The 16,355-nt window shown below is 33.4% G+C and overlaps 1 protein-coding gene across 1 annotated transcript in view; it reads left to right on the top strand.

Moving 5' to 3' along the window:
• Positions 1-14,752, top strand: part of Clpx (caseinolytic mitochondrial matrix peptidase chaperone subunit X) — a 36,023-nt gene extending 21,271 nt beyond the window's left edge. The window contains exons 7-14 of the mRNA XM_076850951.2: positions 3,458-3,634; positions 4,007-4,171; positions 5,107-5,195; positions 6,152-6,316; positions 9,987-10,286; positions 11,469-11,561; positions 13,540-13,646; positions 14,485-14,752. Coding sequence (XP_076707066.1) covers positions 3,458-3,634; positions 4,007-4,171; positions 5,107-5,195; positions 6,152-6,316; positions 9,987-10,286; positions 11,469-11,561; positions 13,540-13,646; positions 14,485-14,575 — 1,187 coding nt within the window. The 3' untranslated portion in view covers positions 14,576-14,752. The remainder of the gene's footprint in view (positions 1-3,457; positions 3,635-4,006; positions 4,172-5,106; positions 5,196-6,151; positions 6,317-9,986; positions 10,287-11,468; positions 11,562-13,539; positions 13,647-14,484) is intronic.
• Positions 14,753-16,355: the final 1,603 nt, after the last annotated feature.

The raw sequence follows: 16,355 nt of genomic DNA, 5'->3' as shown, positions 1-16,355 counted from the left end.
CTTAAAGCATAGCTTGGAGAAATACAAAGTATTTTATGTAGTTTTTCTCTATAAATATAAATACATTAATGGGTTCTTTTTAAAATCTGTAGTTTGCTATTTTATGTATTTGGTTAAAAATAATAATAAAATAAAGATATAAAGTTAGAGTTGGCCTGCTTTAAGTGATTAGAACTTTAATAGAGGGCAAAGTATCTTCCAGCTACTCTTTGCTCCATTTCTTTTTTGGTATTTATGAAAGTTAAAGTCTTGCAAATTATGAATAAGCCCCAGTTCATTGTTTCTAGCTCTTTGCACCTATAATCATCAGATAGTCTGATGGAGGGTTTGGAATTGGACCTAATACATCAAAGAGAGTCTTATACCATTGAAATTTATACCATTCTTTTGGCTGCTGCACAGAAGGTGAAGGTTCCAGAGGTGTCATAATAAGGTTAACATGTTTTTTTGCTTTATTAATTGAAATAACAGAGGAAATTTGACAGTTTGATACTTGCACCTTTGCCTTTGAACCAAGAAGTACTATATATCAACTCTTTAAAGTATACTACACATACATTTGAGCCATTATAATATAATTGTTTTATCACCTCTGGCATGAATTTTCTGCATATAAGAAAAGTATATTTGTCACTAGTTATTTTTAAATCTATGGAAATGCTGATATATTGTGCATGATAAACTTAATAAATTTAACCAATTTCAATAGAATTAGATTATATAAGAATGTAAGATCTAAATAATAAACTAAGTGCATGTATAATCTATATTTCATAGTCCAAAAATATAATTACGTATTGACACAGCAGTATATTCATAAGTATACTGATGACTAGTAGAACTGGTATGAATTAGTAAAGAAAGTCTGTAGTGAGTATTTTGAAAGACCTGTCTTGTAATACATGTAGTAATTTAATGTTATTAAATGTTAACAATTGACAGTATTGAATAACTTAGGTAAAAGCAATTTACTTGTTTTAATGTATCATTATGTACAGTTTAGTAAAGTCTTACATAGGATTTTAGGTTCTAAGTTAGGCCACTAGACCAAAATCATATATAATCAAAATTATTCTCCTGAGACCCTTTGGAAATCTCTTGGAGATCAGCATACAACTTTCATACTGATATAACTTTTTTCCCTCTATCAATAGAATATTGTTTCTTTCTTTTTTTTTTTTTTTTTTGGTACTGGAGATTGAACTCAAGGGCACTGAACCAATGAGCCACACCCCCAGTCCTAGTTTGTATTTTATTTAGAGACAGGGTCTCACTAAGTTGCTTAGCACTTTCCTTTTGCTGAGGTTGGCTTTGAACTTGAAATCCTCCTGCCTCAGCCTCTCGAGTCTCTGGGATTACAGGTGTGTGCCACCATGCCTGGCAAATTATTTCTCTTTTTAAAAATTTGAATCATTGAGTAAATTAAACACCTATTATGTAATTAATATAGCATTTGTAATTTTGTTCAAATTATTTATCTGAATCATTTTTTTTCCATTGAGCACAGCTAAACTGCAGCCAGATCCCTTCCACATTGTCACAATTCCTAATTAGATTTTTCTGAAATTAAAAAAAAAAAAGATTTTACCAATAATTTAATTATTAACTCATATAGGAGAGTGAGTTTTCTTACCTGATGCAGATTATGAATTTTTCACAAATCATTCTCTCAATTGGAGCACAACTTAAATTCAAATGTTAGTTGAACACAAATTTGATGACTAGATTAACCCTTTACCTTAAGTATGAAGAGAGTTTAAAAGTGACAGCCAGATGGAATAGGACCATAATAAGGTATGTCTACTGAACCATGTTTGATTAAATTAATGCATTGAAAAAGCACTGATATTTTTAACCCATTTCTTAGAGACAACTTAAAAATAAATCCAGAAATATAAACAAGTATGATATCATAGATTTCTCAAATGCTAAGAACCAGGAATAATCTAGATATTTACAATTTTGGATAATCTTTAAAAATTAGTTGGATTCTTTCCCTCAATCAAAAGAAAGCGAGAATGAAGATTGATTTTGGGGGGCTGGGGCTGTAGCTCAGTGGCAGAGCACTTGCCTAGCATGTGTGAGACACTGGATTTGATCCTTAGCATTGCATAAAAAAAATAAATAAAATAAAATAAAGGCATGCTTTCCATCTACAACTACAAAAAAATTTTTTTTAAAAGATTCATTCTTTTTTTAAAAAAGATTCTGGGATTGTGGCTCAGTGGTAGAGCGCTCGCCTTGCATGTGCGAGACTTGGGTTCGATCCTCAGCACCACATACAAAAATAAACTAGTGAAATAAAGGTGTTATATCCAACTACAATTAAAAAAATATATTATATATATATATATATATAAAGAAATTACAGTTCTTTCTTAGTTATTTCTACATGACACCACAGGGATGTCTTTAAAAAAAAAAGATTCATTTTGGTAGGGACCTGAGCTGATAAACTGATACTTACCAGCAATATTAATCCTGTCTAATTAGGCATTGTATCTATATTGAAGGGACTAGAGAGCTCCCTTTTGAGACCTATCAAAATCAGAGATTCAGATAGGGCCAGGAATAGTGAGACTTAACCATGTTTTATATTTTAAAAAAATATTTATTTATTTATGTATCTTTTTAGTTTTAGGTGGATACATTAGTTTGTTTTTATGTGGTGCCAAGGATGGAACCCAGTGCCTCATGCATGCTAGGCGAGCACTCTACCACTGAGCCACCACTCCAGCCCCTTTATTTTGTTTTTGTTTTTTGTTTTTTTTGGATACTCATACAATCATTTCGAGATGTGAAAGAAACTATAAAGGTCATATGTTTTAGTATTTTCCCTGTAAATATGGAAGCAGGTCCAGGAAAGTTAAATGTCTTTCCATGGTCCCATATCCCTGAAGCAACAGAATTGAGACTAGAATCCAATTGTTTTTTCCTCTTTCCATTCATCATTTTCTCTTGCTGAAAAAAAATAATAACATCCCATTTTCATCTTTCAGCATGCCCCCAAATCAATTGCATTTTATCTTCTCTTTTCAATTGTTTGTTTGAAATCAATAGGACAGGTATTATTGCTATTTGAATCACAGTGAACATTGTGCCATAAACATACACTTGTCAAGGATCATATAGCTATTTGTGTTGTACATTTAGCTAAAGATTTCTGACTCTTAGCACTATTACTGCCTTCCTTTGGGTGAAATAGCATTCTTTAACATTTATTAAAAAATGGGGGTGGGAAGAATCCATTTTCTTCCTTGATTCTTTGTATAATTTTGTGTTGTACATTTCTTGCTAGACATAATTAGAGAATTTTTTTTCCTTTTTTAGATAAGAAAGAATGTTGACATTTAAATTTTTCTAAATTGAAATTTAGTTTTAGATACAGAGTTTTATGGAGCCTCTTTTCAAGAAAATTCAGATGTAGCTCTAGTAATTCCTTTGGCTTTTTTTTCAGAATTGCTTCAGATTGCTGGAATTAGCCCACATGGTAATGCTTTAGGAGCATCAATGCAGCAACAGGTAAATCAACAAATACCTCAGGAAAAACGAGGAGGTGAAGTATTGGATTCTTCTCATGATGATATAAAACTTGAAAAAAGTAATATTTTGCTGCTTGGACCAACTGGGTCAGGTAAATAACTTCCTGGAAAATTTTACTAGTAACTTAAAAAAATAGAATATAAATGATTCTGTAATTTATATCTGTGATTGAGGGATTCTGGATTTTATGAAGAAAATTTAAGACTGATTTTCTAAATACATTGTCAGTTTTCTTGTTTACGCTTCAAGCTGACCTTGACATGTTAGTATTGACCTTCTGGCCAATTCCTAACTTCTTAACAGGAATAATAATAAGATAAAATTAGATCTGAATAATAGTGGAGAAAACATCTTCCAGTTAATGACTTTATTATAAACTACTCAAATTTATTTTGCATTTTTGTAGAAAAACTTATTGTCAATTTATTTTTAGTAAACTTTTAGTTTCTGTTTCTGTTTTTAGGTAAAACCCTGCTGGCACAAACTTTAGCTAAATGCCTTGATGTCCCTTTTGCTATCTGTGACTGTACAACTTTGACTCAGGCTGGATATGTAGGTGAAGATATTGAATCTGTGATTGCCAAACTGCTCCAAGATGCCAATTATAATGTAGAAAAAGCACAACAAGGTATGTTGGCAGCATAGCTTGTCTATCCCCAGATTTAATATTTTGGGAAATTAATATTAAGAAACAACATTTGTTTTGAGTTAATGGTTAAAATTCTATAATTTTATAGAAGTACCTTTGTTATATACTTTCTAGCACATTCAGTAAGGGCCACAAGTTTGCTTTATCTTTTGGTCACTAAGGTGGCTGCTAAGGTCAAGCTACTATTCCATTAGATCCTTAACATTATCATTGCTTTTTCTTGTCTAACTCCCCTCCAGACTCCTAATGCTGGGGTAGGGGCAGGAGTGGGGACTTGGGCAAGAGCAGGTGAGTTTAGAATGGGTGAGTCTAGAAACAGTTTAGCCTGTTGACCTACAGGATGGCATAAATGCTTCATTTCTCCATCTATCCTGTGTACTTACTTACATGAAGGACATGACAGCTTCCTGTCCAAATTCCTTTAAGACAAAAATGTAGGGGGCTAGGGTTGTGGTTCAGTGGTAAAGTGCTCACCTAGCACATGCAAGGCCCTGGGTTCAGTCCTCAGCACCACATAAAAGTAAATAAATATTTTTTAAAAATGCAAGAATGTAGATGGGAAAGAGCAAGCTAAAGTTTTGCTACTGCCAGCACTGCATGTACCTCATGCTTCCACACTGTATCTCACTCAGCTTCTGATATTAAAGAACTTGAGTATATTAGTGGAGTAGATAACTGTTATCAAAGAGCTTTGCTTATCATACTCAAATGATATTATTGAATAAATTTCAAAGTATTTGCACAAAACGATAGGTGAATTAGAGAGCAGTATGTTTTTAATATATCAATCCATTGCATATGTTAAGTATGAAAAATTGAACAACCTTGCTCAGTAGTTCTCTAGTCTTTTAAAGCTGAGGCTATCTTGTGTATATCATTTTCATATTATAAATAGAATCCTCCTTAAATTATAGGAATTGTCTTTCTGGATGAAGTAGATAAGATTGGCAGTGTGCCAGGCATTCATCAATTACGGGATGTAGGTGGAGAAGGCGTTCAGCAAGTAAGCAGTTGAATATTTTGTTCAAGCCCACTAAAAGGAAGGGAATACATCAGCTTCCCAAATATTGTACGTTTGGTTTCACATTCAATTAGATTGTTTTTTTTTTTTAATTTGTTTTATTCCTCCCACCCTAAACTTCACATACCATTTTAAAGTAGTTCTCATCTTAAAGTTATTAATGATTTTATGTAACAAATTACTTTTCTTGAGAAATTAAAAATATTTTAAAGAACAGAAAAAAACAAAACTTAATTTTCATTATTTTTATTCCTCAAAGGCCCAGTTAAGCATTCTAGAAGACTCTTGAAAAAGTTCTGATTCTAACTAGACATGAATGAACTATACATGTTTAATTCTTTCCACTTAGTTAGAAGATAGGTGCCAAATAGTGTGTCATTCCTTCAGAGTCATAATTGAAGTTACAGTGATCTATTGGCCAACTTAACCTTTTAGTGATAATTAATTATGATATAAACTAAAAGGTATAGCAAATTGCTTCACTTTTTAAACAGTAACAAAGATGTGTGCTAGATAATTTTATTTTTATGAAGGCATCTCAAAATATATTTCCAAAGTTTAAACTGGAGTAGAAAAGAATTTTAATTTATATGAAAGACAAACCAACTATTTTCAAATTTTGAATGCTCCCACTATGTTTAGGTACCATTTTATAGAATCATAATTCTGTCTTTTGGTCAGAGTTATGGCTTTGTTATCAAAAACAACTTCTTAGATTGACTATTTTCTCACTTACAATGCATCAGGAGTCTTGTATTCATTTCAAATAAATTCATGAATTATTAAGATGATAGGTACATTTGATTTTTTATGGGAATTTTCATTAGTTATGCTCATTGACCATAACCACATATTATTTCCCCATTGAATGCCATTATGTAAATTATGATAAATAATGCACTTATATATGGTGATGCTATAAATCATTCTTTATTTAGGGCTTATTAAAACTACTAGAAGGCACAATAGTCAATGTTCCAGAGAAGAATTCCCGAAAGCTACGAGGAGAAACAGTACAAGTTGATACAACAAATATCCTGTTTGTTGCATCCGGTGCTTTTAATGGTTTAGACAGAATCATCAGCAGAAGGAAAAATGAGAAGGTAAGTTTTTTTGAGGAGTTGGAGCATTACAGAGTTTCTTTTTAAAGTAGTTACATTTTAAAGTAGTTCTGATCTTAAAAGAAAGTTATGTAATGATTTTATGGAAACTCGGTTTCTGTTCTACCAGTCATTGAGGGTTAGAGTATATCAGAAGTATATTACAGGTTGTTTTAATTTTAGAGCAGTAAATTAGAGGATTTCAAAATACTAGATGTGGGCATTTTTAAAAGTATAACATGATGAATTCAATTTTATATTTATGTATGGAGTTCTCTTATCATTTGAGGTAGCTGCTATATTAGTAAAATTTTTATTCATTCCTTCTGCCATGTTTACTAGAGTCTATTAAACAGCTTGTCTCTATTGTTCCTTCCCATAGAGTCTGTCATAAATCACTGCTGGCATTTACAAATAGAGGAAACCATTTGGGAGTGGGGTTGTCATTTTACCTAGTTTCATAGATGTTTCTTTTTGTTTTTTGTTTTTTTGGAGGAGTACTGAGGTTTGAACACAGGGGCACTTGACACTGAGCCATATTCCCAGCCCTGTTTTGTATTTTATTTAGAGACAGGGTCTCACTGAGTTGCTTAGTGCTTTGCTTTTGTTGAGTCAGGCTTTGAACTCACCATCCTCCTGCCTCAGCCTCCCAAGCCACTAGGATTATAGGCGGACAATACTGTTCCTGGCTAAGCCCTGGGTTTTCTTTTTGTTGTTGTTGTTGTTTTGTTTGTTTGTTTTTTGGTATTGTAGTTTGAACTCAGGGGCACTTGACCACTGAGCCACATCACCAGCCCTATTTGTATTTTATTTAGAGACAGAGTCTCACAGAGTTGCTTAGCACCTCGATATTGCTGAGGCTGGCTTTGAACTTGTGATCCTCCTGTCTCAGCCTCCCGAGTTGCTGGGGTACCTGGCAAGCCGTTTTTAACTGGGACTGGGACTTCTTCAGGTCTTCAAATTACATGCTCGTGACCTGTCTGTTGATTGATTATATAAAATGTAATATCAACATGGTGGCAAGAAGAAGAGAACACACATGTATTTTCCATGTGTTTGTGTTTTACTTAATAACTAGCCACAAATGTTCACTTATATGTTATTATAACATTCTACCAAAATGAATGTCAAATTAGCTGTTCCCTGTGTTGTTTTCTTTGAGGCTTCTTGGTTGTTAGTGTCTAGTTTAATGCATGAGTTTAAGTAGCAGTAGAGTAGTATTTGTTCCCTTGGTAGTTTCTTCGCATACCCTACATAAGAAAACACTTTTACAAATAATAACTGAGCCGTGTAATCAGGCCTTATTCAGCATGAATAAGGTTAGATTTTTATTTTTCTATGAATTTATGTAGAATTGCAACAGTTGGAAAAATATAAATTAACTATGAACTGTGTTTTTCTTACTGTTGCTATTCTGCATAAATTAACAAATTAGAAGAAATTCTTTTTTTTCTTCATGTGTGGGTAAGAGATAACCTTGTATTTGAAATTCTGTAACCAAAAACAGGGACCATGTACTCATTAATTTACATTTAATATTTCTTTATACTTCTAAAAAGAATTTGATGCTGAAACATGTAGTATAGAACAATTAAAAGTAATATCAGAAAGGAATAAAAAACATGTAAAAGAAAGGTTTAGATATAGTTTTGACCTATTGAGAATTAAGTTACTTCATTTAGCTACGAACCTATAAACAAAAAAATAGGGGTAAGTCATGGGCTGTAGTTCTTACATGAAAAAGGGAGGAAGCATATCAGATTTTTAGGAGAGAGAGTTTTAAAAGGATATGTTGCATAAATCTTAATGTAATGGAGAAAGAGACATGAGACTCTCCAAGAGTGATTTTATAGAAGATTAAGAACCCCATGCAGGTATTGTTTTTATCAATCCTCATTAAAAGCCAAGAATACAATATTAAATAATATACCTGTGGGGGCTGGGGTTGTGGCTTAGCGATAGAGCACTCACCTAGCACATGCGAGGCCCTGCGTTCCATCCTAATAAGCACCACATAAAAATAATAAAATAAAAATATTGTGTCCAACTAAAAAATAAATATAAAAAATAATATACCTGTGTTTCAACCATATGAAACTGTTTATAGTCCTTTTATTCTACTTGCTTTTGCCTCTTTTTTCCCCTATATCAATTTAGTCAGCAAATACCTGTTAAATGATCAATTAATTTCTCTGTGAAGATTTTCTTGGTCACTTCTCCCCAGTATGTGGATCCAGTGCCCAGTAGTCATCTCTCATAGTACTTGTAATACTTTTATACCTTTATATATTCTCTCTCTTAAGATTACCCCTTTGGGGGTAAAGTCTGTCTTCAGGCATGTATCCTGAGTTTTAACATTTTTATAAAATGAGTATATAGATTTATTACTATATATATGCTTTTATGTTATTTCAATGTTAAAATTATTGAATGAAAGGTATTTTGCAACTCTTCATGTACACAGCTTGGAGAATCAGAGGAACCGTGTCTTAATTTATTCAGACTGCTGTAATAAAATACCATAGATTAGGTGGTTTGCAAACAACAGAAATTTCTTTCTCACAATTCTGGAGACTGGGAAGTTCTAGGATCAAGCCACCAGTTTACCTGATGTCTTTTGAGGACCTGTTTCCTCATGGATGACCATCTTCTCACTCTAAAAAAGACAAAGGATAAGGCAAAAAACACAAAGGATAGTATGAGTTAGTATAAGAATACTAACCCCATTCATGAGGACTCCACCCTATGACTTTATCATGTCCCCAAAGCTCATCTCCTAATACCATCACCTTGTGGATTAAGATTTCAGCATTTGAATTTTGGGGAAACACAAACATTTAGTGCAGTATGGACCAATTTTTAGCTTAGGCTATGTTCTTGTATAACATGCTTCTCTTGTACTTTTAACATAAACTATATGATGTGTAAGGATTAAACCTTCTAACAGCTGACTGGAGTATGGTTCTTTTATGTTGACTGCATCAAGACTATAAACCTTTCAATAATTAACCCTCATTCAACAAAGTTAGCATTGGGTTAGGATCATCCTTAGGTTCCTTGTAAAATGTGAATTATTCTAACTCATAGATTGATGTATGCAGCCCCAAATCATGATTTTAGTAGAATGTTTAACAATGGGATGTCAATGCCAAATGAAGTCCCAAAGCCACAGCAGTGCAGAATCTGATGTTTGTATATAATTTTTTTATAAGACTGTTTATTCCATAAGCATTATCCTAATTTATAGTACTACAAAATTAACTTGGATGACAAGAATTGATATCTCAATTTTCATAGTTCTTATACCTTTTAGAAAGCACACTTGTCTAGTGGTCTTGGCTAAACTCTGCAACTTTATTATCTGAGTTCTAAGGGACTTCACTTAATAGGTCTTACATATCTACTTCTGGTAGAATGCTTGGAGAGTTGATTATCCTGTAGTGATTAGGCAGACACAATTCTGAAGGCAGACAGACCCAAGTTCTTGGTTTGCCCCTTACAGCAAGACTTTGGTCAAAGGACTTAATCTCTATAAGCCTGTTTTACACCTTTATAAAATGTGAATAATAATAAAACTTTCTTTGTAGAATTGTTGCAAAGATCACATGAGGTATGTATGTAAAGTGCTTAAACTTTATTCTACTGTTTATAATATGCATGATTTCTTTTGCAGTATCTTGGATTTGGAACACCATCTAATTTGGGAAAAGGCAGAAGGGCTGCAGCTGCTGCAGATCTTGCTAATCGAAGTGGAGAATCAAATACTCACCAAGACATTGAAGAAAAAGATCGGTTATTACGTCATGTAGAAGCCAGAGATCTCATTGAATTTGGAATGATTCCTGAGTTTGTGGGACGATTACCTGTGGTGGTTCCTTTGCATAGCCTAGATGAGAAAACGCTTGTACAAATACTAACTGAGCCACGTAATGCTGTTATTCCTCAATACCAAGCCTTATTCAGCATGGATAAGGTTAGGTTTTTATTTTTCATATTTAATTATTTTCACACTGTTGAAATTCTAAAATATCTAAATTAGCCTTCCAGATTTAAAAAGGAATCCTGTTCATCTGGAATGTTCCTCACTAAGTATAAGTCTGTTTCTTACTAGGTATAGATCTATGAATCAAGGAAGGCACATTGTGTTACATAGACATTTAGGGGTTCCTTTTTTTTTAAAATTAAACATCATTGTGATGTAAAGCCCAAGGATGTATATAAAAAGAAATGATGTCATTGACCTTCCCCTCTAAACCAAATACATAGCATTGTCCTTTTATCACTGACATCCTAAATACTTTTGTTGTCACATACTATATACACTTCCATATATTTTTCCCCCTACTACTGGGGATTGAACCCAGGGATGTTTTACCACTGAGGTGCACCCACAGCCCTTTTTATTATTTTGAGATAGGGTCTCACTAAATTGCTGAGGCTGGGCTCAAATTTAGGATCCTCTTGCTTCAGCCTCCCTGTAATCCTCCCTGGGATTACAGGTGTGTGACTGGCACTTGGCTTATATTGTTGTACACTTGTCTAAATAAAACTTTATTAGCTTTCATATCTGCATATCTATAGTAAACACATGATAAGTCAATCTAGCCCACACATTCAACCAGATAGTAAATGTTTTGGGTTTTATGAATTTAACATCTCTAAATATCAGTCATCTTCTTCTCTGTTGTCACTGCCTAAAATCAAGCCCCTTTATCATTCTTCTTGACCTCTGCCTTGGTTCCCAATTGGTCTCCCTGTTTCAAGGCTATCTTTTTTTTTTAGAGAGAGAGAGAGAGAGAGAATTTTTTAATATTTATTTTTTAGTTTTCGGCAGACACAACATCTTTGTATGTGGTGCTGAGGATCAAACCCGGGCCACACGCATGCCAGGCGAGCGCGCTACCGCTTGAGCCACATCCCAGCCCAAGGCTATCTTTGACCACTACCACCAGAGTTGTAGTTGGATCAGCCTATCCCTCTAAAACTTATTTATCTGGAAAGTCAAAGCATTGGTTTCATTTAGTTCTAAAATTCTATGATTCTAAGAAGAATAATGGTGATAATTATAGTTAATAGCTCAAATGCTATATGATTATATTAGGAAAATATTATCAAGGATTATCTAAGTTTTCATTTATTTTTAATCTATTTGTAGTGTGAACTGAATGTTACTGAGGATGCTTTGAAAGCCATAGCTAGATTGGCACTAGAACGAAAAACAGGTGCACGAGGCCTTCGGTCCATAATGGTAAGTTGGTGTTGTTCTAAAATAGATTATTTCTTGGCATGAGTTTTGAGACTATTAAGCCTCCTGTTTTGCTTTTGCAAATGTATTTACAGAATCAGCCTAAAGTTTCTTTGTATGTGTTTGTGTGACTTTCTTGAGGGGACAGAGAGGATGGAGGTCACAGCAAATTTTCTTTTTTTTTTTCCCCCGGGAAAGATTCTTTGGGATTGGGGGTATGGTTCAGTGGTAGAACACTTGCTTAACATGCATGAATCCCTGGATTCAATTCCCAGCACCAGAAAACAAAAAGGAACTTTAAGGTGTTTGCAAACAAGGACACATACATAATATGATAAGTGAAATACAGAAAATCAGGATCATAGAACAATTTGAAGAAATTCTATGTGGTCCTTTATTCTAAGGACTGAGCTCTTTCTGAGACCAATTGAAAGCCCCATTTTTATTTGATTGAAAGTAAGTTGCAGACACCATGACATTTTACCCCTCAGTTCTTCTATGAGGTGTGAACTCACTTTTTTTTTTTTTTCTGTACTGGGAATTGAACCCAGGGCCTCACATATTGCTAGGCAAGTACTCTGTCACTGAGTTACATCCCCAATCCTTTTTACTTTATACTTTGAGATGAGGATCTCACTAAGTTGCCCAGGCAAGCTTCAAACTTTGAATCTTCCTGCCTCAACCTTCCTAGTAGTTGGGATTATAAGTGTGTACCACCATGCCTAGCCTGAACATACTTTTAAATTTTGTATACTTCCCAGATATACAGACTATTTTTCTGCCATTACCCTCTCTAGAGTTTTTTTTTTTTTTTTCCCTGCCCTCCAGGTCTGACTGTACAATGAATTACTATATACTCAACCTGTTCCCAAAGCAAGCCCATGTTCCTATTTCCTCTTTTTTTAAAATATTTATGTTTTAGTTGTAGTTGGACACAATATCTGTATTTTAATGTGGTGCTGAGTATCGAACCGAGGGACTCATGCATACTAGGCGAGTATTCTACTGCTGAGCCACAACTCTAGCCCCGTTCCTATTTCCTTTTAAGGATTTTTTTTCTTTTTCATTTTGTGGTATTGGGGATTGAACCTAAAGGCACATTTACCATTGAGCTATATCTTTAGCCTTTTTTTATTTTTAATTTTGAGATAGGCTCTTACTAAATTGCTTAGAGCCTCCCTAAGTTGCTGAGGCTGGCCTTGAACTTGTGATTCTTCTGCCTCAGCTGCCTGAGTTGCTGGAATTATAGGTTGTGCCATTGAGCCTGGCCCTTTTAATGATTTCACTGCTAACTATCATTTCCCTTTCCTTAGTAGGACTTCTGATTGAAACACTTCATCCATCATAGATAGTGTGGGATTATACTCTCTGTTAAGGGCTTGGAAATAAAGTGTTAATGATTAAGGATAGTTTTATAAACATGAAGAGAAGGTAATAGAGTTGACATTTTTAAGAAAATTTGAGGTCCTCAGTCAGTATTTTCCTTTAGAATACCACTCAGAGGCAAAGCCCTGACCTAAAGGCAAATCTGGTTTTCTGTAGTAAACAATTTTAGATCCACTGCAGCATTTGAGACCAGTGTTCATTTGGAGTCATCATTCGAAATTGAAGAGCTTGGTAGAAGTGATTTAGAATGAACTGTTTTCAAAGTAAGGATTATCTTTTGATCTCCTCAATAATAGAATAAGCCAGGACAGCTCTGAGTTAACATGTGAGCTTGAAAGCATAGTCTTTTTGTACATGCATGTTGACCTAAATAGGCAAAACTACAGACAAATAGCTTATTTGTAAAAAAGATTTTTCTGAATTTGGTTAGAAACTGTTTTTATATAAAGAACGTGAAGACTTTTACATTGATTTCAGTTTTGAGTGTATAATAGACAAGTCTTTCTTGAGTGAATGGATTCACTTGACCTATAGAATAAAAGTATTTTGTATGTAACCTGTTTTCCATGTAATTTATTACTTTTTATATCTTTAGGAAAAATTGTTACTAGAACCAATGTTTGAAGTCCCTAATTCTGATATTGTATGCGTGGAGGTTGACAAAGAAGTAGTAGAAGGAAAAAAGGAACCAGGATACATTCGGTAAAGTGTTTTTCAAACCAGAAAAGATCTAAACTTTAAGATCCTTTTTGGTCTTTATTATTATAGTTTATTGGTCTGTCATTTTAAAATTGCATAATAATCCTTGTGTTTTTGTAAAGGAAGTAATCTTATGAATTTTCTGAAAAATCTAATCTGGGCCTATGAAATAATATTTTGTGAGTCTTTTTGAAAATTGATCTTCAAAATTAGCATCCATTTCCCCCTAAGGAAAAATTATCAAAAGAAACATAAAAGTAGTCAAAATTAAGAGATTAAAATGAACTTTACTAATAATTCTTAATTGAAAAAATGACTTTTTTCATATCTTTCATAAGACTAAAACTTTGTGTTCATAATTTTTTCTTTCAGTAGTTGTACTAGTTGACAAATTTGACATCTTTCACTACTTTATTTAATCAGTTCCAAGAATCTGCAAACATTCTCATAAAAGGCTAGATAAATACTTTAGGGCTTTATGGTCCGTATTGCAACTATTCACAACTGCCCTTGTGGCACAAGAATAGCCATAGACAATATGTAAATGAATAAGCATGTCTGTATTCCAGAAAGTCTTTGCTTACAAAAACAGGCAATGGACTGAATCTGGCTCATAAGTTATAGTTTTAATAAGAAATTTATTAGGGAAAATGTTGGAAAGTGTACTTGGCAACTGTGTTGTAGTTTTTCCCATATTTCACTACTAAGCAATCTTAAAAGTGCTTGTGGATTTCCTGTTTTGTGGATTTTTTAGATAGGGAAATTAATTTACTACTTTGAATCTAGAATTTCTGTTTATCTCTGGTTTTTATTTAAAAAACAAACATGACTTTCATTATAGGGCCCCAACAAAAGAATCCTCTGAAGAGGAGTATGACTCTGGAGTTGAGGAAGAAGGATGGCCTCGCCAAGCAGATGCTGCAAACAGCTAAACTGTCAGACTTCTGTCCTGTATATAAAGCTTTTCCTTCTTATGTTTAGGATCATAACTGTTTCTACAGTCTGACATTAAAGGCATTGAATCTATCTTGGATATCATACATGATCAGAAGCCTTTAGGATAAGAATCAGATCATGTATATTATTGTAACATCACATTGATTTATACAGCGGACATTATGTGAACTTTAATGACACAATGTTTAGAGATAAAATGTATATTATTTTGGTTCAGTTTTTTAAAAATATGCTTTAACAAAATTCTTAGGTGTTCTTTTAAGCAATGCAGGTATTGCAATAACTGTGGATTTTACAATAATGTTACTCTACAAATGGGAAAATAAATTCTTTAAAATTTAATATTGGGGTACCATTCTTTAGTGTTACCTTTTTCTACCAACATTCATTTCCTGAAAATATTAGAATTTTATTCATCTTAAAAATTGGACCAGGTAGTTTCAAGAAGTTTAAAATTTCATGAAAAAAATAGCCTGAAGACCATAAATTGATTATTTGTTTAGCTATATTCTTAGTCTTATCTGCTATTGTGTGATGCTAACTTCCCATTTGGTACTTACAAAAAAAAAAAAAAGACATTCTCTTACCAACTTGTCTCATTTATTTGCCATCTTTGAGCCATTTTTAATACTAAGGGTGAGTTGATGGAATTAAGTCTGATATAAATCTTCAGAAAAAGACCATACATCTCATTCTTTAACTAGCATGCAGTGTCATAGTAACAGCCATGTGCAGAATTAAGTAAAATACCCTGATAATGTGTACTTTCCCAAAGTACTAAGCTAGTTTCTTGTTTTATTTTGGTGCTAGACATCTAATTCTTTGGCTTCATAGAACATTAAAGAAAATGTGTTTTGCCATCAGCCAAAGTGAATGTGTTCACACTAATATAAGTCATTAATCTTCATTATATGGCAAAACTAAAAGAGGAAATTTTTTGGACTTAACAAATGAAAATTATATTATTTAATTCCATTATTATTAAACTGGGTACCCTTTAAGTTTTTTTTTCTTTCCTTCTGTAATGACACAGTTTCTATATTATTGTTCAATTCAGTCTCATTTGAAATTGTTTAAGTCAGAGTACCTTTATGTATTTGTGTTCATTTTTTGGTTTTTAGTCTTTAGTTTTCTTTTTACTCACTTTTTCTTAGGCTATTAACAGATTAGAAATCCTGTTGAAGGCTTGGCTATGATATAATTAAAAGGATGTGAGGTACCTATTTATGGCTGGGGTAGGACCAGAAATGCACTTTTGCAGAGTATAGCCTGATTGCTATAGTGTGGAACAGAAAAAGTTATCCTTGCTCTCCCTAATAATGGTTCACATTCTCTTTAGGAATCTTTCATATTTTAACTTTGTTCATTATCTTTCTCTTATAGCATCATTTTCCTTTTTGTAGAGTGAAAATTGGGAGTAGTTATATTAAGATCCTCCAGAAATGGACTGGGAGACATTATGGTCAACAATTTACCTTTGGTTTCACAAGTTGTTAACAAAGCATAGTTGATATTTTTAAATCAAACACAAATGAATACAACTACAGTTTGTATCTGGGAACTTATGTTTTGGCATTTGAATAAAACAAAAGGACTAAATGAAAGCCATTGTGGTGGTGTGTCAATATTGCAGCAATGCAGGAACCTCTACATTGACAGTAAAAAGGACAGCCAGAGCAGTGCTGAGGTGGGCTCTTGCTGTGTTGCCCAGGCTGGCTCTGATCCATGTGCTTCAGCCTCCCAGTAGCAGAGATT

This window comes from Callospermophilus lateralis, chromosome 3 (genome assembly GCF_048772815.1).
Source record: "Callospermophilus lateralis isolate mCalLat2 chromosome 3, mCalLat2.hap1, whole genome shotgun sequence".
Taxonomy (NCBI): domain Eukaryota; kingdom Metazoa; phylum Chordata; class Mammalia; order Rodentia; family Sciuridae; genus Callospermophilus; species Callospermophilus lateralis.
This window is presented reverse-complemented; position numbering and strand designations above follow the sequence as displayed.